Genomic DNA, 21,523 nt, shown 5'->3' with positions numbered 1-21,523 from the left:
CGACATAAAAGTGCACGATTTGTGCACGATTACTGAGCGATTGCACAATTACGATGTCGTAATCGTTCAGTCGCTCAGTAATATCGTCCAGTGTGTACCCACCTTTACACATTTCAATTGCATCTCCCCTTGTAACTGAAGAGGCATTAATGAGTAATTGGGGATCGCATGTAGGCAAAGCTCAGTGAGGGAATGTCAACCCAACTGTGGGTCATGTGGTGTTGAATATAAGTGTAAATACGTGTTACTAAGCATATTATTTGCACCAAATACAAGTCTGCACTGGTAATGCATAGTCAGCCAAACATACTGATAGGTGGCTGGTGCACCAAAATAATAATGTGTACAACTCGGGCGGGTATTCGCAGTTATTTCCATGTACGCAATACTGGTAGCATATATGCCAATTTGCTTTCAAGTCAGCATAAGGCCCGTAGTCTATATTTGTAAAACTAGTGGCATTATAATACATGAAGCAGTAGGTGCAAGTGCTATTAAGTCTCAGAATCTTGAGGTCCCATCTGTAAGCCATATATGATATGTGGGCTCAAGACAACAATGGGGGAAAGCAAAAGTGACTTAGAAATATCTGAAAATGAGACCTAAGCACTGTAACTTTTTACACTAACCACTGTATTAATATACAGTATATATATATATATATATATATATATTAGGGGTGAGCGGGTTCGGATTTCTGAAATCCGAACCCCCCCGAGCCCCCCCGATCCGAGTCCGATCCGAATCAGGCTCGACTTTTCCCGCCTGACTCGGATCTGAAATCGAGGCAAAACGTCATCATCCCGCCTTCCGAGTCTCGCGGGTTTTGGATCCTATATAAGGTACCCGCGTCGGCGCCATTTTCTCACTCGGCTGTGGACAGTGAAGAGGGAGGGTGGGAGTTAGGGCTGTGTAGTGTAGTGTAGTGTAGTGTAGTGTAGTGTAGTGCTGCTGTTGTCCACTACTTCAAAGTCCATAGGGGCTGGCTGTGTTGTGCTGTGCTGCTGTTGTTAATAGGGGCTGTGTCCACTACTTCAAAGTCCATAGGGGCTGGCTGGACTGTGTTGTGCAGTCAGTTCTCCATAGGGGCTGTGTCCACTCCAAAGTCCTGTGCAGTGTCCCAGTCCTAAAGGAGTGCTGTAGTGTTGTCCAGGGGGTGCTCTGTCCATCAGGGGTGCTCCCCCCAAGTGCTAAAAAAATAATATATTTTCTGTGTTTGTGAATTGTGTGCGCAGTAGCCGCACGTGCATCAACAAAGTAGTGCCAAGCGTGCGCCTGTGTCATAAGTAAAGGGCCGGCTGGCTTGACCGTTAAAGGGTGCTGTAACCCCCGAAAGTACACTCCAGTCCAAACCAAAAAAAAATTATTTTCTGTGTTTGTGAATTGTGTGCGCAGTAGCCGCACGTGCATCAACAAAGTAGTGCCAAGCGTGCGCCTGTGTCATAAGTAAAGGGCCGGCTGGCTTGACCGTTAAGGGTGCTGTAACCCCCGAAAGTACACTCTAGTCCAAACCAAAAAAAAAATTATTTTCTGTGTTTGTGAATTGTGTGCGCAGTAGCCGCACGTGCATCAACAAAGTAGTGCCAAGCGTGCGCCTGTGTCATAAGTAAAGGGCCGGCTGGCTTGACCGTTAAGGGTGCTGTAACCCCCGAAAGTACACTCCAGTCCAAACCCAAAAAAAATTTATTTTCTGTGTTTGTGAATTGTGTGCGCAGTAGCCACACGTGCATCAACAAAGTAGTGCCAAGCGTGCGCCTGTGTCATAAGTAAAGGGCTGGCTGGCTTGACCGTTAAGGGTGCTGTAACCCCCGAAAGTACACTCCAGTCCAAACCAAAAAAAAAATTATTTTCTGTGTTTGTGAATTGTGTGCGCAGTAGCCGCACGTGCATCAACAAAGTAGTGCCAAGCGTGCGCCTGTGTCATAAGTAAAGGGCCGGCTGGCTTGACCGTTAAGGGTGCTGTAACCCCCGAAAGTACACTCCAGTCCAAACCAAAAAAAAATTATTTTCTGTGTTTGTGAATTGTGTGCGCAGTAGCCGCACGTGCATCAACAAAGTAGTGCCAAGCGTGCACCTGTGTCATAAGTAAAGGGCCGGCTGGCTTGACCGTTAAGGGTGCTGTAACCCCCGAAAGTACACTCCAGTCCAAACCTAAAAAAAAATTATTTTCTGTGTTTGTGAATTGTGTGCGCAGTAGCCGCACGTGCATCAACAAAGTAGTGCCAAGCGTGCGCCTGTGTCATAAGTAAAGGGCCGGCTGGCTTGACCGTTAAAGGGTGCTGTAACCCCCGAAAGTACACTCCAGTCCAAACCAAAAAAAAATTATTTTCTGTGTTTGTGAATTGTGTGCGCAGTAGCCGCACGTGCATCAACAAAGTAGTGCCAAGCGTGCGCCTGTGTCATAAGTAAAGGGCCGGCTGGCTTGACCGTTAAGGGTGCTGTAACCCCCGAAAGTACACTCCAGTCCAAACCTAAAAAAAAATTATTTTCTGTGTTTGTGAATTGTGTGCGCAGTAGCCGCACGTGCATCAACAAAGTAGTGCCAAGCGTGCGCCTGTGTCATAAGTAAAGGGCCGGCTGGCTTGACCGTTAAAGGGTGCTGTAACCCCCGAAAGTACACTCCAGTCCAAACCAAAAAAAAATTATTTTCTGTGTTTGTGAATTGTGTGCGCAGTAGCCGCACGTGCATCAACAAAGTAGTGCCAAGCGTGCGCCTGTGTCATAAGTAAAGGGCCGGCTGGCTTGACCGTTAAAGGGTGCTGTAACCCCCGAAAGTACACTCCAGTCCAAACCAAAAAAAAATTATTTTCTGTGTTTGTGAATTGTGTGCGCAGTAGCCGCACGTGCATCAACAAAGTAGTGCCAAGCGTGCGCCTGTGTCATAAGTAAAGGGCCGGCTGGCTTGACCGTTAAAGGGTGCTGTAACCCCCGAAAGTACACTCCAGTCCAAACCAAAAAAAAATTATTTTCTGTGTTTGTGAATTGTGTGCGCAGTAGCCGCACGTGCATCAACAAAGTAGTGCCAAGCGTGCGCCTGTGTCATAAGTAAAGGGCCGGCTGGCTTGACCGTTAAAGGGTGCTGTAACCCCCGAAAGTACACTCCAGTCCAAACCAAAAAAAAATTATTTTCTGTGTTTGTGAATTGTGTGCGCAGTAGCCGCACGTGCATCAACAAAGTAGTGCCAAGCGTGCGCCTGTGTCATAAGTAAAGGGCCAGCTGGCTTGACCGTTAAAGGGTGCTGTAACCCCCGAAAGTACACTCCAGTCCAAACCAAAAAAAAATTATTTTCTGTGTTTGTGAATTGTGTGCGCAGTAGCCGCACGTGCATCAACAAAGTAGTGCCAAGCGTGCACCTGTGTCATAAGTAAAGGGCCGGCTGGCTTGACCGTTAAGGGTGCTGTAACCCCCGAAAGTACACTCCAGTCCAAACCTAAAAAAAAATTATTTTCTGTGTTTGTGAATTGTGTGCGCAGTAGCCGCACGTGCATCAACAAAGTAGTGCCAAGCGTGCGCCTGTGTCATAAGTAAAGGGCCGGCTGGCTTGACCGTTAAGGGTGCTGTAACCCCCGAAAGTACACTCCAGTCCAAACCAAAAAAAAAATTATTTTCTGCGTTTGTGAATTGTGTGCACTGTGGCTGCACGTGCATCAACAAAGGAGCAGCGCCAAGCGTGCGCCTGTGTCCCATAAGTAAAGAGCCGGCTGGCTCATTTCTTAAAGGGTGGTGTAACCCACAAAGTGCACTACTCTCCAGCAAAAATAAATTAATATTTTCTGTGTTTGTGTGCGCTTTAGCCGCACGTATATATATCAATATAACATAAATGGAGGACCAAACTTTCTCCTATAAAAATAAAATAGGGAAAGATCAAGAACCTCTTCCTCCTAGTGCTGTTGCTGCTGCTGGGAGTTGTTCATCATCCCAGAGAGGAAGTAGGAACATCACTACTTTTACTAAACAATTGACCCTCCAACAGTCCCTAGCGATGAGGATGAAGTACGACAGCAGTCATCCTGAAGCAAAACGTATAACTGAGGCCTTGACTGCTATGTTGGTGTTAGACGTGCGTCCGGTATCCGACATTAGTGCAGTGGGATTTAGACAATTGATGGAGGTAGTGTGTCCTCGGTTCCAAATCCCATCTAGATTCCACCTGCATCCTCAAAGCAGCAGCGACAAGCGTGCGTCTGTCTGTTAAAGGGTGGTGACACCCTCAAAGTGTTCTACACAAACAATTAAAATATTGTTCTTTTTTTTTCGGTCTTTGTGAAATGTGTGGGCTGTAGCCTCACCTGCATACTTAAAGCAGCAGCGACAAGCGTGCGTCTGTCTGTTAAAGGGTGGTGTAACTCTCAAAGTGTTCCAAAAAATAAAAAACTATTTTTTTAATGTGTTTGTGACTTGTGTGCGATGTAGCCACACTTGCATCCTCAAAGCAGCAGCGACAAGCGTGCGTCTGTCTGTTAAAGGGTGGTGACACCCTCAAAGTGTGCTACACAAACAATTAAAATATTGTTCTTTTTTTTTTGGTCTTTGTGAAATGTGTGGGCTGTAGCCACACCTGCATCCTTAAAGCAGCAGCGACAAGCGTGCGTCTGTCTGTTAAAGGGTGGTGACACCCTCAAAGTGTGCTACACAAACAATTAAAATATTGTTCTTTTTTCTGTCTTTGTGAATTGTGTGGGCTGTAGCCGCACCTGCATCCTTAAAGCAGCAGCGACAAGCGTGCGTCTGTCTGTTAAAGGGTGGTGACACCCTCAAAGTGTGCTACACAAACAATTAAAATATTGTTCTTTTTTCTGTCTTTGTGAATTGTGTGGGCTGTAGCCGCACCTGCATCCTTAAAGCAGCAGCGACAAGCGTGCGTCTGTCTGTTAAAGGGTGGTGACACCCTCAAAGTGTGCTACACAAACAATTAAAATATTGTTCTTTTTTTTTTGGTCTTTGTGAAATGTGTGGGCTGTAGCCGCACCTGCATCCTTAAAGCAGCAGCGACAAGCGTGCGTCTGTCTGTTAAAGGGTGGTGACACCCTCAAAGTGTTCTACACAAACAATTAAAATATTGTTCTTTTTTTTTCGGTCTTTGTGAAATGTGTGGGCTGTAGCCGCACCTGCATCCTTAAAGCAGCAGCGACAAGCGTGCGTCTGTCTGTTAAAGGGTGGTGTAACTCTCAAAGTGTTCCAAAAAATAAAAAACTATTTTTTTAATGTGTTTGTGACTTGTGTGCGATGTAGCCACACTTGCATCCTCAAAGCAGCAGCGACAAGCGTGCGTCTGTCTGTTAAAGGGTGGTGACACCCTCAAAGTGTGCTACAGAAACAATTAAAATATTGTTCTTTTTTTTTCTGTCTATGTGAATTGTGTGGGCTGTAGCCGCACCTGCATCCTTAAAGCAGCAGCGACAAGCGTGCGTCTGTCTGTTAAAGGGTGATGACACCTCAAAGTGTTCTACACAAACAATTAAAATATTGTTCTTTTTTTTTTCGGTCTTTGTGAAATGTGTGGGCTGTAGCCGCACCTGCATCCTTAAAGCAGCAGCGACAAGCGTGCGTCTGTCTGTTAAAGGGTGGTGACACCTCAAAGTGTTCTACACAAACAATTAAAATATTCTTCTTCTTTTTTCTGTCTTTGTGAATTGTGTGGGCTGTAGCCGCACTTGCATCCTCAAAGCAGCAGCGACAAGCGTGCGTCTGTCTGTTAAAGGGTGGTGTAACCCTCAAAGTGTGCTCCACAAACAATAAAAATATTCTTTTTTTTTTTCTGTCTTTGTGAATTGTGTGGGCTGTAGCCACACTTGAATCCTCAAAGCAGCAGCGACAAGCGTGCGTCTGTCTGTTAAAGGATTACATCGGTGACAGCATCCAAGTAGGCATGTCAGACAGTCCGTACCTGTACTGGCAGGAAAAAGAAGCAATTTGGAGGTCCCTGTACAAACTGGCTCTATTTTACCTGAGTTGCCCCCCCTCCAGTGTGTACTCCGAAAGAGTGTTTAGTGCAGCCGGGAACCTTGTCAGCGAAAGGCGTAGGAGGTTGCTTCCACAAAATGTGGAGAAGATGATGTTCATAAAATGAATTATCAACTCTTCCAGGGAGACCAGCCTCCAGAACGTACAGAGGGACCTGTGGTTCCAGCAGGGACGAATTAATACTCTGTGAGGATGAGGATGTACACACTGAAGAGGGTGAGGAATCGGTGGATGAGGAGGATGAGGATGACATCTTGCCTCCGTAGAGCCAGTTTGTGCAGGGACACATTAATTGCCAGCTTGTTTTGTGGGGGCCCAAACGAACCAATCATTTCAGCCACAGTTGTGTGGCAGACCCTGGCGCTGAAATGATTGATTTGTTAAAGTGTGCATGTCCTGTTTATACAACATAAGGGTGGGTGGGAGGGCCCAAGGACAATTCCATCTTGCACTTCTTTTTTTTCTTTGCATTATGTACAGTTTGGGGCCTAGTTTTTCTAACTGCCATCCTGTCTGCCACTGCAGTGTCACTCCTAGATGGGTCACGTGTTTGTGCCGCCCACTCGTGTCGCTTAGCATAGTCATCCAGCTACCTCGGTGCAACCTTTTGGACATGAAAACACTATTGTGAGGTGTGAGGTGTTCAGAATAGACTGGAAATGAGTGGAAATTAAGGTTATTGAGGTTAATAATAGCATAGGAGCAGAGAAACCAACAAATTCTGTGATTTTAGCTGTTTTTATGCTTTTTTTAAAAAAAATACAGATCCAAAACCAAAACCCAGAACCCAAAACACGGAAGGGTGGTTTTGGCAAAACCAATCCAGATCCAAAACACGAAGAAAGATCCAGATCCAAAACCAAAACACAAAACACGAAAAGTGGCCGGTGCACACCCCTAATATATATATATATATATATATATATATATATATATATATATATATATAAAAAAACAAAACACAATAACACAAAAAATTCCTACATAGGAATAAAAATATGGTTAACTATCGGGAATTGGTCCATATAATTATGATTTTTTATTACCGCTTATTGCAGCAATAAGAAATTGAGGATTGCTGGAATGTACAGTACCATTGATTACATCCAGGGACAGGGGCTCCAATAGGTGCCTGTCACTGCTATGTTAGGCCGAGCTGTGGGATGAATGGTCATGCACTGTAATACACCTTTTACACAAAAGTCCCGGTGTCTGACCTAGGATTTGGAACACATTTACAACCCAGATCAGACCCAGGACAGACCCATTTTACACTGCGGCACCAACCCGGGGTATGCTTAGGTCGGCACCGTTCACACCAGAGCCAGGTCTGCAGTGCCCCGGCTCTTCCGGCATTGCAGTGGGCGCTTGGAGATGATGTAATCTCCAAGCGCCACTAAAGCCGGCCAATCGGATATCATGCGACACGACCTGGGTCATAAAAACCCGGATCACACCGTTTACACTGCAGGGTGACACGGGAATGACCCGTGCCCAACCCTGTAAGGTACCCGAGTTGGATCCCTGGGTAACTGGACCCAGGTGGATGCATTTGCACTAACAAAAATTGTTCATGTGCAACAACCCGGGATTTTCAGGTCGGTGTAAAAGGGGTATTACAGTAAGAGAAACTAAGGCAATAGTGTGCTTCTCTAATCTTGACCTGGGATGAAGTAGTATAGGTATACCATAACTTGACGTAGACAATCTAAGTGGGTGGAGAAACATCTCCGATTTTATAGTAAGGCTGCAAGATATGGGATGTATCTGACTGTGGAGGAACAGATATTAAATCCAAATTGATAAACATCAACTTGCATAAGTGTAGATATATGCATGAGACCACTATCCTCTTAACACAGGACGGAAAATAGAACCAAGATCTATCAGAGTAACAGAAACAAAAGGGAAACAATGATGGATTGCGGGGGATTGGGGAAAGATTTGCAAAAAAGTGGGGAAATGTAATGCAATGACAGACCTGCTAATGCATCCTTTACAATCCCTATAAAACCTTCAACATTAAACAAGTTTGTCTTCCCCTGGGACGAATACCAGTGCCCTATAAACATGGCCATACTCTCCTACTATTTTCCATGGACCGTTAACTAGGGACCTAGGGAGAGATGTTTCAATCCCTCTAAAGAGTGCTGAGGTTGACCAAAGCAGCCAATCAGCTACTACTGTATAGAATGTTCATGATAAATGCTAGTTAGAAGCTTATTGGTTGCTATTGGCAATTCAGTGGCGTCTCTTACCCTGGTGACACCCGGTGCGGGCCCCGGAGAGGATAGTAGTAAAAAGGAGGCATGGCTTTGTGGGTAGGGGTATGGCCTAATGGCACGAACCCTTGTTTTAGTCAATCTAGGGGTCTCGAGATGCGGACTGTCCCCGGGGACCAGCCTGTGTGCAATGCCGGCTCCCTCACTGTGTCAGGAGCCAAGTGCTGCACATAATGCTACAGTGCAGCGCCCAACTCCTGTCACTGAGGAGCGACACTTTGGTGGCACCTTGGCGGGTGACACCCGGGTGCGGCCCGCACCCCCCCTTTTGACGCCATGGCGCAATTTCTCCACTTCTCCACTCTTTAGAAGGCTTGATACATATCCTCCTGCTTACACATTCTCAGCTTAAATTTGACAATTTTCTATTATGTGGATGGTGTCATGGCCACAGGATCTGAGAACATTGTAAAATAAATCCTACATTACCTGATTGCTCGCATGAGGCCAGATACAGTGTGCAAGTAATTATGGTGCACTTTACTGAAAACATGTGTACATTTGCCCATCTCGAGAAGCACCTGTGTGCATGCCTGACATACTGCTAGTCATCATCATGACTGCAGACTTAAACCTTCTCTATTCTAGGTGCACAAGATACACCTACAAACTGGCCATTTTTCTCTTATGTCTGGTCCGGCCAGCACCTCATTGGAGTTGTAGTGTCCTGAGGAGCATCTACACCTGTTTATAATGCCAAAAGGGCCAACTTTAGTTGGGGCCAAGAACAACACATTGCATTAATCACAGTGAAATAAACCAACGTGCAAAAACAGGGTCAGATCGTGTGATCCTGTGAATCAACTGAACTTAATGGGAAAGAACAACAGGAATTTTTGAAGTTTATGGCATCCAAATAAGGACTATGGGGTAGATGCACTAAGCCTTGGAGAGAAATAAAGTGGAGAGAGATAAAGTACCAACCAATCAGCTCCTAACTGCTATTTTACAGATTGTGGGGTCTATTTACTAAGTCTTGGATGGAGATAAAGTGAACGGAGATAAAGTACCAGCCAACCAGCTCCTAACTCTCATTTTTCAAACACAGCCTGGAAAGTGACAGGAGCTGATTGGTTGGTACTTTATATCTCTCCACTTTATTTCTCTACCCCTTTGTTTGAAAAATGGTAGTTTGGAGCCACTTTATCTCTCTCCAAGGGTTAGTACAGTAGCTGCTTTTAAAGGTCTACAGCATGTGGAATCCACCAGAAGAATATCACCGATATACTGTACTTATTGCTGGCTTGGTCAGAGATGTAGGACTACTTACTTAAGCTACTTTAATCCACTGACATATTGAAATGGAAGTTGTACTTGCAAGGAAGATGATGAATTATTGCTAATGATAGTTTAGATATTATTAAATGGTTAGCCGGAATGGTCAATTTCACTTCCCATCAACAAAAAGTGTCCATCACCATGTTCCTAAAAACCGCATGCTAACTTCCCTAATGGGTCAACTACAGTGTTAATTTAAGGTCATCAATGGAATGATGTCACCTACTGTCCAGTCTCAATGGCTGTAATACATTAGTTTGATCAGGGTGGGTCCAATCAGAATATTGAACTAGATATTGTAGCCGTTGAATCTTCAGTAAACACAAGACCCCACCTACATTTATACAAACAGTTGAGCTGTGTTTAAGGGTCTTGGTTCCTCAGTGCCAACCTGGAAAAATGCCAGCAGAATGGATCCTGGAAAGCACATTTGGAGGATCCCTTGACATATGGAATTTAGGGGGTCATTCAGACCCACTCGCGAGCGGCAGTACGCTCGCAAGTGGATCGATGTTCCCCACTGCGCATGCGCACGACGGAGGGAGCTCGACCGTGCGCATGCGCGAGACCCGACGAGCGAAGGACTTTCCTTCGCTCGGAGTGTCTCATCAAAGGGGGCGTGCTGTCGATGGTGACTGACGGCACGCCCACCAAGGGAACACCTACCGTCTGAAGCCGGCCCCACTGACATCACTAGTGATGTCAGTGGGAGTGATTTTGGCTCTGAAAATCACTCCTGGCCTTGCGGTTGAGAAACCCAACCGCAGGCTTTTACTCGCAGTTCCGATGGTCGCGATGGTCAAGACCATCGTGACCATCATTTTGCACGCTCGTATATGCTCTCGGTGGTGACCCACAGCTATACGAGCATCCAGGAGGACGCTCCATATTAATGGAGGTGGGCCCTGATTCAGAGCGAGCGCTCTGGTCAGAGCGTCCGGCTTTGAATCAGGGCCTTAATTTGGAAAGCTGGAAATGAGAGGCACTTACATGTGGACCATGAAGATAATATCTTGCCTCCTACCTTGGAGGCAAGACATACCATGCAGATGGATTTATTTTTTTTAAATCATGACACTTGGGCTCACATAAAAGCTGGAGACGGGAGAAGGCTTGTATGAGTGGTTTCACTAAATGTGATATTGGCGACAATGGAACCGGCAAATTCTGTAATTGTAAGTCGCACAATCTGTGGTCAGACCATAGAATGGCTGATGGATACAATGCCATACAGAGGAACCTAACCTGGACAAATTCCCAAAGGGCAAGGAGGAGTATGTATGTACAAATGTAAGACTCCCTTAGGAGTACTGCAATTTCACCCTTTCAAGTATGGTAGCCAATCATAGACCAGAGAAATACTGCAAATGCTGATAGATACTGTAACACGGGGTGTATAAATGAAGATTTAGAGAGGCAGATATTCAGTAAAGCAGTGTCTTTTAATGGCAGCAGACACTGCACTTTAGCATACATGAGCATAAGCATGGACACACACAGGCACATAATGCTTAGAAGTCAGTAGTAGCTTGCAGCCACAATTGGCCATGCTCTCCCAGCATAGCCTTTTCCCTGGCACTACAAACACATACTACTACCTGGCTGCTAGACAGCATCAGGGCAGTGAGAAACTGGTGTGTGAGAGTTTTAAACCTTTCATATGCTGCTGACCTTGCTGGCTCTGGGCGACCTGGAAAACCCGGAGTTCTATAGTTCCAGTTTGAGCTGTGCAGCCCTGAAAACCCGGAGTTCCAAACTTCATTTGCAGGTGAGGAATGTGCTGATCTTTTTTCCTTTCCCTTGGAGGGAGCTGATCCCACCATAATGTGGGCAATTCGGGTGAGAGACAACCCCTCTCACCACAATACTTATAGGCTTTTACAGGATAAACTGACAGACAATGGAACAAACTTCTTCAGGATCATTGTACAACAGTGGGCCAAAGACTTTCGAGCTTACTGGGTACTGCACATCCCATACGTCAACATACTTCTAATTTTGATAAGTGCATCAACAGCCTACTCCAGGAACAAATCTGCAAAATTACACTAGCTCACACTGATGGTGTAATACAAAGTACAAGTGCTGGTAGTAATACTTTTACATTGGTTAGAGCAGTGGTTCTCAAACTCGGCCCTCGGGACCCCAAAAAGTTCATGTTTTCCAGGTCACCTAGCAGGTGCACAGGTGTAGTCATTACTCATTGATACATTTTAAAAGATCCAAAGGTGGAGCTAATTATTTCACTTGTGATTCTGTGGGGAGACCTGGAAAACATGCACTGTTTGGGTCCTGAGTTTGAGAACCTGTGGCAACCCTTATGAGAGGTTAATGAAATAGACTTCTCTGTAATATACACTACATTAGGCACTATAGGAGCCTATGAGGATAGGTAGCTTTAGTTGAGATTGGATACAGATAAAATAAATTTATATAGAAGGACAAGCACACCTGTACAGGTGGGGACATCAGCATAGTTTGGAATCAGGGGATATTTGAGACCAAGAAATGAGGAAGCCTTTGTCTTAGCAGATGAACTTGAAGAGGTCAATTAAGATAGAAAGTAGTTGTTAGACACCATTCAATCTGTAGGGGTACAGTTCATGGGGTGCAACAGCTTTAGGTGGGATTTAAAGTATACATTGCCTCCACATTATGACAAATAGCAGCTTCCCGTCAGAGAGGAGAGATAGTAGCCAATTGTTAAATTTCTACACACGTACCAAATGATCTGCAAAAAGTGATACATACAGTATGATAGAATTCATGTGTAATTAGAAGACAATTATAAATGCATTGTCGGACTGGCCCACAGGGGTACAGGGGAAATCCCTGGTGGGCCATACTCCCTCCTCTACGGGTCATGTTCCAGCCTGTGCAGTGAATTGTACCCTGTTGGATGGTCAGTTACCTTGTGGAGCACTGAAAAACATTGGTTCTTTTCTATAGAATCGACACAAATATTTGCCTAATGGTTAGCCAAGCAACTGTGGTGGCTGGCCACACCCCCTCTGGTGGATGACCACACCTCTTAAGCATGGGCCCCCTACTCTGGATTCCCCTGGTGGGCCCTTTATGCGCCATTCCGACACTGTATAAATGTGTTTGTTAATTTTCTATGTGATAGCCCCTATTTAACTCTGGGCCTGATTCAGTAAGGATCGCTATTCTACTTATACGCACGTAACTGCATTACTAATATCAGCGGTGATATGTAAATGTTTGCATTCGCATTACGATCGCAGCCTGGCATAAGGACGCCCACTTCCCTTTACTCACATCCATATATACCTTGGCAACATAGTGAAACAATCTGTAACATCGAGTAACATCGGACCCATACGTACAGGTAAGGCAGGTCAGATCTCACTCGGGAATTGTTTACTTCAGCGCACGCTATGAGGCCTCCGGCTGCGTATGGTATCGCAGTTGGTAATTTATGCACGCCCCTGCAATGCCGTCCCAACGCACTGGCACGCCTGCCTTGACTCGACCCCCCCATCAACACCCACAAACGGCACTTCCTGACAATCACTCTGCCATGGTCTGCGTAGCCTCTGCGATCGCAGTTCCGATCGCAGTAGCTAGTTCACACGCGCGCAGAGCGCAACACTCGGCCGATTGCGTGTGTATAAGCAACTGCGTTCCATTACTGAATCAGGCCCTATGCTGAGAACCTTTACTGTATGCAAAATAATTCTCCTACACTTGGTAAGACAGGACCCTGGCTTATATTTACATCACTGTTCAAAGACCTTTATCTACAGTATGTCAGTGTGTACAACCCGCACGTTGCTATTCCAGATCTACATTAAAATGTATTTTACATATCTAAAGGTATTTTCCTTTTACTTATAGGCCAGTACAATTCTCTAGCTAAACTATGAAAGTGAAACCCCCAATACTGCAGGACAGCGTCTTAGGTTGGGAAAACAGCATGGATACAGAAATCGCCATTCTTACATCACACTTACTTTTCTTAAAATAAAAAAAAATTAGATGGTTTTCATTTTATAGCATTAAAACTGCAGCCATAGAAAACGGGTTCTGGTAATATGCGTATCTACATCAGTCTATCTGTCTATCTGTACAAATATATATTACATACACATATATATATATATTTATATACATATACAGCATATACAGTAGATACAAATATATATACTATGCATTATATATGCAAATACATTATATATATATATATATATATATATGTATATATATATACACACACAGTACCTATATATGTAGTGTGTGTGTGTATATATATATATATATATATATTGTGAACATACATATTTATGTACAAACATACAATCCAAGTGCTGTTTAATAGCATTAATCTCCACATCACAGTTTATGTTAATTTGAATCTATGCAGCATATGGCTCTGCCTCTAAGTTTCCTAATAGAAAGTTGGTGATCCGTATCAATCTAGAGGCTGACGTTTACTCGGGGGTAATATAATATTTGATGTTAATATCAGTGATCGATCAGGAGATTTGCAAGAGAGGCATATGAAATTAAATTATAATTGCGCTGGGAATGTTGTATTCTGGCTCCGACATTTAAATAAGGTCACAACGCCTGCACCTGTGTTATGTTGCTCGATATTAAATGCCAGTCACTTGGAGCCCTGTAAAAACTAGTGCATAGTTACCGGGATGCAAAACAACGCTCCACGGCATTACTTTTTGAAAAATGATTGATATCCCGTCATAAATCAAATGCCCGCAGTTATGTGTGCACAATTGTTTTTATTACATTACAATAATGTAATATATACAGAAGGTTTGTGGCTTACAGACATGAGAAGCTAGGTTTTGCCTTTCTATTTTCACACCAGTTGTGGTCACATTTGACAATCTCATTTTGTAGAGCGGCTTGTATGAGACTTTATTGTAGCATAAAAGTTTCTCAAGATACAGGGACTGTATTACTACTTCAGGTTGACTCAGTCTTCAGTATGTTCAAAGGATGTTTAAGCCAGGTTTTATTTCTGTAATTTTCAATGCTTTGTAGAACTTTCTCAAAAGCAGAGAATAATGGAACATCCATAGACAGCCATTGGCCTAGCCAACTCTGCATTCTCCAGTGTATCAGATGTAGGCCTATCTTTGGATCTCGCCTAGCTTTGGATCTCTATAAATGGTTAGAGTTTGAACTTATCCTCTGAGTCATCTTTGCAAACTTCAATGCAGAATAGGTCTTAACAGGACCAATAGAAATAAGAGAACATGGACTTGGGAGTCAATTTACAAGCATTTGATACCATAGCACCTTGTTACAAAAATGCACATAACACCCATTTATTATAAAGTTTAATATGTAACACCTTAGTAACACCTTATTAAATGTCCATTTTAATGTGTGTACATGGAATAAGTTATTAAACTGCCTTTTTAAATTGCTTTATATTTAATAAGTTATTCAATTACAGTTTTATTATAAAATGAACCTTGGACTCCAAAATTATACTGGTAGGTTGTCTCCCAACAAAAATGAACCCTAGTGTGTATGTGTATGAGCATGTTTAGTAGGGAATATAGATTGTTAATTCCAGTGGGGCAGGGACAGATGTGAATGGCCAAATATTCTCTGCAAAGTGCTGCGGAATATGTGCGCTATATAAATAACTGGTAATAAATAAATAAATGTACACCTGTTATTTAATTCAGTCAGTGTGATATAGGTCTAATGCCCCATCAAGTGGTGACTCCAGGGGTGGGGCTGCAGCGCAGTCCAAAATTCGAATAGGGGAACCACACCAACTGCCAGTGATGTTTGGCAGCATTTGGGGTGGCAGTTGGTGTGGTTTCCCTATTTGAATTTTGGACTGTGCTGCAGCCCCACCTCTGGAGCCGCCACTGGTCCCATCTAAATGAACACTGGAGTTAAAAGAGTTAAAGCCTTTATTTTGCGTTACTCTGTGGCTTATTCACCTGGATGACTCCTAGTGAGTCCAAGTTTTTACATTTCCAACTCCATATTGCTCAGGTTACAGGGACCATGGTAACGTTATAGCAGTAAAAAGAACATGGACTCCCATAAGTCACCTTTGCAACTTTCAGTGTAGAATATGTATTGTAGGTTAGTAAAATAAGTCACCTGTTATCTACATGAACTCCATGTTCTTCAGTACAGCAAAGAGCTCTTTGAAAGAGCATTAATGTTAATCGAACATTAACATCCATTATCTGGATCACATTTAAAGTTTATAATGATTCATTGTTTCTTCCCAACTGCAGCGGTTAAGAAGACCTAAACGAGTCTAGCCTGAGATAATTCTGCAATACTGTAATGGTGCGTACACATGGTAGATCAGTCAGCGATAACGGTATCGCTGGCTGATTGTCTTGCACCTTTCCCGTGTGCCTGATGATCGTTATCGTTCACCCAGCACACCACCAACCCGCGATCAACGATGGAACCTGATCGATATCGACCATACGTGCCCATGCATTGCTGGCCGTTGGGCACCAAAAAATGAAAGATCTGAACCATAACGATATGGTCGATATCGTTATCGTTCATATCGTGCATTTTTATCGTACTGTGTGTACGCACCTTAAGACAGCAAAGCTGGAATTGTAGAGATTGGTAAAATATCAGTAACTGAACTGTACAACATGTGGTGCAGTATCCTGAATGTCGCACATAGATTTAATGTACATTACACTATACAGTACATAGATATGTATCTCCTAGGTCAATGATAACGCTTAAAAATAAATAGAAGGGAACTATCAGGCAATCAGTGGGTTAACGGATTGAACTGAGCACTCAAAAATGGAATTATGTAACAGATATTATGATGATGGTTTGCCACTGTACAATACCAACTACAGTTTATATACATCCACTGAGATTTGTACAGTATTAAAAACATTGAAAGCACCTACAGCAAGACATGCTAAACAGGCTGGCATAAATAAAGTTTCTGTACATTATCACCTGATAAGTCCATTTGTATAGTTTCATAGGCTTTGTTACATGTAAGTCAATGTAATAAATATCATACTGTGATGTATTTGCATAGTAAGACAAGTTAAACATATTGGAACACTCATTGTTAACACACAAATCAGACAATGACAGTCTACCAGATGCGCACACTACTTCATGAAAGTGCACTTCTCTATTTAAAATAACCTATAAAAATATATAGTATATCTATATATGAACAACACATGTAATCACTCCATTTGCATTTTTATGGGTTTTAATGAAAACCAAGCTGTTTTATTAGTTACATGGCTGTTACTTACTGGTTTTAAATGAATTGTCATTGATAATAGCTAAGATGTCTGAATTCTTATTGGTGATTGCACACTGTAATATGACTGAATGATGGTATAACAGCTACTAGAATTTCAATCATTCAGTTAGCTCTTTACGGACCAGTTAAATGAAAAGAAATGGCGTCCAACAGATGTAACAATGTACTATAAAGCTGTGTTGTAAAATATTCCATCTATGGTTAAAAAAAATCTATATATTTTGTATAGTGTACAGTGTATTTTGTATGTAGTAAATTTGGAGCACTTATGCTCAAACAGGTAGAGAGCCAAGACTTAAGGTGCCCACACAAGGTAAGATTTTGCTGGCCAATTAAGCACATTTTATATAGTTTGAAACATCTTTTCGGGATACCACCGATGTAAATTGGATGCTGGAAAATCTCAGTCATCCTGCCATGTAAGATCCTGCTATTTCGCCTAAACACTGAGGGGTCTATTTACTAAGCTGTGTTAGGAAATAAAGTGAACAGTGATAAGGTACCAGCCAATCAGCTCCTCACTGCCATGTCACAGGCTGTGTTTGGAAAAAGGCAGTTAGGAGCTGATTGGCTGGTACCTTATCTCCTTTCACATTATCTCCTAACACAGCTTAGTAAATAGACCCCTAAGTGCAGTATGTCCATGTATGGGCACATTTAAGGACAAACACAATTAAGCCAAATAGAAAACCCACAAGGTTGTTTAGAAAAAAAAATAACTTGGCTACCTGTGAATACAAAATGTTATAGTGATAGAAAGTTTATAAACACAGGTGAAGTTTCATTCAATGTTCTTTATTTGGGACCAAAAGTGATAATATAGATGTGTGTTGTGAGTACTGGAAGCATATTTCCGTAAAACTATTAGATATGTGGAGGCAAAGATGGGTTACAACATATTTAAATGTATTTGAAGTCTTTAAATATTTTATACATTATACTGGTCTCTTCATTTGTCTGGAGGGGGAGGCAAGTTGACGATTAAGAATGTGCCTGTGTTTACAAATAGCTGGCAGTATTTTTTGTTTTGTTTAGTGTTTATTAATGACATGATGCTTATGTTTTTGAACAGTGTTTGCAAAATCGAAACCTAACAAGACAAGTTTGAAGCCCACTAGCTAGAGACCCTAATGAAGACTTCTCTCTGTCAGCAGTAATTTCTTTTTTATATATATATTTACCACATGAATCAATATAAACTTGGACTATATACCATGTACAGTATGCCTTCTGTATATTGTGTTGGCCCTTAAATTGTAACTTCAGGCTAAATAGTATAATCTCCCCAGTTGCCTGCAGAATGTTACCTGATACCGTTCAAAAATTAGATACATTGTGACATCTCTAGCTCTACTCTTACACGATCTCTAGCCTCGACATTACCCTACTTTCATTTGTTTTAATGTCTGAAAGCAAAATTGAGTTTTAAGCCATTACAGTTACACGGTTACAGAAGTGATGGCTGCTAAATATTGTCTGGGAATCACGGTAAGTAAACAAGTGAAGTGAAGTTCATATCTCAATGTCATAAACTCCACAGGTGGAGGTTCCGTGGCTGAGAATCCAGAGTGTGAAATTTGTTATTGAGAATGTTATGTTGGGGTCTTAGAACAGGTGAAGGGTCTGGAGCTGATAAAATGTAATCAATGCTAAATTTGATCTCTTCTGTCTTTCCGAGAGCAGAGCTGGTCTGAATCTGTCTGCTGGAGATGTTGCTGGAGAACAGACTGTTTGAGTCCACCAGTCTTTGTCTTGGTTCCGTTCGGTTCTCATTGCCAGGAACCAGATGTTCTGGAGATCCAATTATGGTCAAGTCTCCAGAATGTGGGCTTTTAGTCAAACTTGTTTTTCTATCTTTTTGAGATTTTTTCATATTTCTCCTCCTCCGCCTCCTTTTATAATTCCCGTTTTCGAAGAGGTCAAGCATGGACTCACAGCCAGAAGCAAACGACCAATAGTTTCCTTTGCCCTTTTCATTCCCTTCTGTTCTTGGGACCTGCAGGTACAGAAAGGACAGTCAAAATCCAGACAATGGTCACAATGGTCAGTATATGCACATTTTTCCATCGTGTCAAAAATCAATCCACTCGGTTGACCTGAGATCAATTTATCAATAGTACAGAGGTAACATCCATTGAAGCATTATTTTATTTAGGCTACCCATCCTTCTACTACTAATAGATAAAGCAGAATGTATAGCAACATTTGGCTCCATTAGATAACAATTCTTTAATCAAAGTTGTAGGCAAGGTATGGTTTAACATTTCCAGAGATATTCAATAAGGCAACAGTAACTAGCTCAGTTCAGCAACTCCAATAAACTTAGTATTAATATACTATTTTGAACCATAATCCTAATATAAATTTGTGTGTTTGGATTGATATTCTCAACACTTACTTTTGAATTACTTATAACATTTATGAGATCTCGGTTTGCAAGATTTTTGCGACTGTTAAAGTGAAAATTCTGATTTCTAGATTTGCAAAGTCTATTTGTAGCACATTAAGCCATTCTAGAGCTATTGCCAGTATCCCAATTCAAATAAAGGGCCAATACTTCTCTGGTCAGCAAGTATTTTTGTAAATGGCAAAAGGTGTCTATTCTCACTAATCATGTTAATCCAAATGCACCAGGAATCTTAATGTTAGCTACAGTAAATATATATTTCTGAAAGAGAAAACCTGTAGACAATAGATGTCTACTTTTGTATTTAAACACTTGATTTCCCATTTGGAAACCATATGGCCTGCCAAAAATTTGATTCATTTTTGTTGACTTATTGTTGCCCGTTAATGGCTAAATGTTTTGCAGGGAGTTGCTGAGTAAATAAAAAACTAATATTAGTTGTAAATCCCAGCAAAGTTTTGCTGTAGTAAATAAAAAATGGAGGAAGATATAAGAGTTGATACTATTATCTTTTTGAAACCAACTGATACGTCATCTGAAATCTCCAGCTCACAAGTAGATAAGACCACATGTTAATATATTCTAATTACATGACAGCAGCAAAGCTAACAACAATACATTGCAAAGAATATTAAGATCTCAGGATGAAGGCAAAATGTCGTCTTTCACGGACAAAGATAAAGTTTTGCCTTGTTCTGAGATCCGAACTTGGCGGGAAGATCTGAGCCAAAATTGAACCGGTCGTCTCTATACAAATAAAATGATTATGCTAGGCAGTGTACATAACTGTTCACAAGGATATATGCACAATTTGGTGATCTATGTACAATTTAGTCATATTCTTTGACCCCCGCATCTGGATTTACATTGCCTACATTCGTAATATTTGCACATCACTTCTAAGAAAAAAATGGTTCCTGTGAATTTGTTCTTATTCAGTTAAAAAAATTATTTATTGCTAGACTGCATCAAACCCCTTGCATGCAGTATATAGAATTATGTCAGCCAGTAAACCATCCTATTTTTTAATATGTTTTAAGTTACTACATTAATTGTAAAACTTGTTATACATAAAAAAACGCACCTAATATTAGGTGTGTAATTAGTTTTCTTACCTTTACAAAACAGCTGTTGAGAGACAAGTTGTGCCTGATGGAATTTTGCCATGCCCTCTGATTTGATCTGTAGTACGGGAATTTCTTCATGATAAAGTCATATATACCTGACAACGTGACTTTGTTGTCAGGACTTTGCTGGATCGCCATTGCAATCAATGCTATATAGCTGAAACATAAGCACAGATATTAGAACAGTCGATAAGCAAATAAGCAATATGAGAATACTTTGGCTGTGCCATCCTCAAGTTTAGCGATGTATAGCTGGGTTCAGTGTGTCTCAGTGCAAATTCTATACACTACACAATCCGTGCAGCACTTTATAACTTTTACTGTACATACTGTAAGTTTTACGCACATTATAGAAATATAATATCTCTCATCCAGAAAACAGTCTATCATGTATAATACTGTTTAATAACTAAAAATAACCTACAATAACAATAATAACTAATAACAACTACATAATAATGGTATATACAGAAGTGTAGATTATAATTTGTATTGATTTATACATAATGCAAAAAATATATTTTCTATGTACATAATACTGTATATATATATATATATATATATATATACATACACATACAGTGTATATATTATACTATTTATTATGTACTATTATATACTGTAAACCTGCCACACTTTATATACCTGCAGAAAATTACAGAGACATAAATTTGCTTCTTTTAAATTTCCACAAAAATATACTAAAAGTTACAGCAACTCACATTTCTCCACGCCTGATTTCAAAATGAATTTCAGAATGTCATCAGGCAACTAAATGGAAACACTACCTGTATACATATCTCTAAGATAGAAAAAAAATGGTACAGTAACTACACTAAATCTCCTTACCTGTAGGCAGGTCTGGTACATTTCTTCTCCTCATCTGAACTGCAAGTTGGGTAATCATCCCCATCATAGTTGAAGCAATTATATGGGTACTGAGTATGGTCAAACATAGTGCAGGTCCCTTTATGGCTCTAATGTGGCTCTGTTGTTGTGCTGGGTCCTGTTTGTTCCAGCTCCTGGGAGGGAGGGGGAGATGCTCTGCTGAGCTTTCCCAGCCTAAGCTTGGGCACCCACTGTACTCCCCTCCCTCTGACTTGAGTAGAGGTTGTTCCTAACTCCCAGACAGAAAGTCTATTGGGATATTTTGTTTGCATCCAGTATGGTTATAAGGAA

At 41.7% G+C, this 21,523-nt stretch overlaps 1 protein-coding gene across 1 annotated transcript; it reads right to left on the bottom strand.

The window, feature by feature from the left end:
- Positions 1-18,041: 18,041 nt before the first annotated feature.
- Positions 18,042-21,300, bottom strand: FOXL3 (forkhead box L3). The gene is made up of 3 exons (XM_088451866.1): positions 21,194-21,300; positions 20,333-20,501; positions 18,042-18,806 (listed from the first exon to the last, which is right to left on the bottom strand). The coding sequence occupies exons 1-3, from the start codon at positions 21,298-21,300 to the stop codon at positions 18,336-18,338; spliced, it is 747 nt and encodes a 248-aa protein (XP_088307992.1). The 3' UTR covers positions 18,042-18,335.
- Between the last annotated feature and the right edge of the window lie 223 nt (positions 21,301-21,523).

Source organism: Taudactylus pleione, unplaced genomic scaffold, assembly GCF_031769625.1.
Source record: "Taudactylus pleione unplaced genomic scaffold, aTauple2 ptg000032l, whole genome shotgun sequence".
Lineage (NCBI taxonomy): Eukaryota > Metazoa > Chordata > Amphibia > Anura > Myobatrachidae > Taudactylus > Taudactylus pleione.
The sequence above is the reverse complement of the archived record's forward strand: the minus strand, read 5'-3'. Positions and strand labels throughout refer to the sequence as shown.

Coding starts and splice junctions, on each gene's coding strand:
- FOXL3 (XM_088451866.1), bottom strand. CDS start 21,300: ATGTTTGACCATACTCAGTACCCATATAATTGCTTCAACTATGATGGG. Junction 20,502..21,193: donor TGTACCAGACCTGCCTACAG/GTAAGGAGATTT, acceptor CTTATGTTTCAG/CTATATAGCATTGATTGCAA. Junction 18,807..20,332: donor TCAACAGCTGTTTTGTAAAG/GTAAGAAAACTA, acceptor CTGTACCTGCAG/GTCCCAAGAACAGAAGGGAA.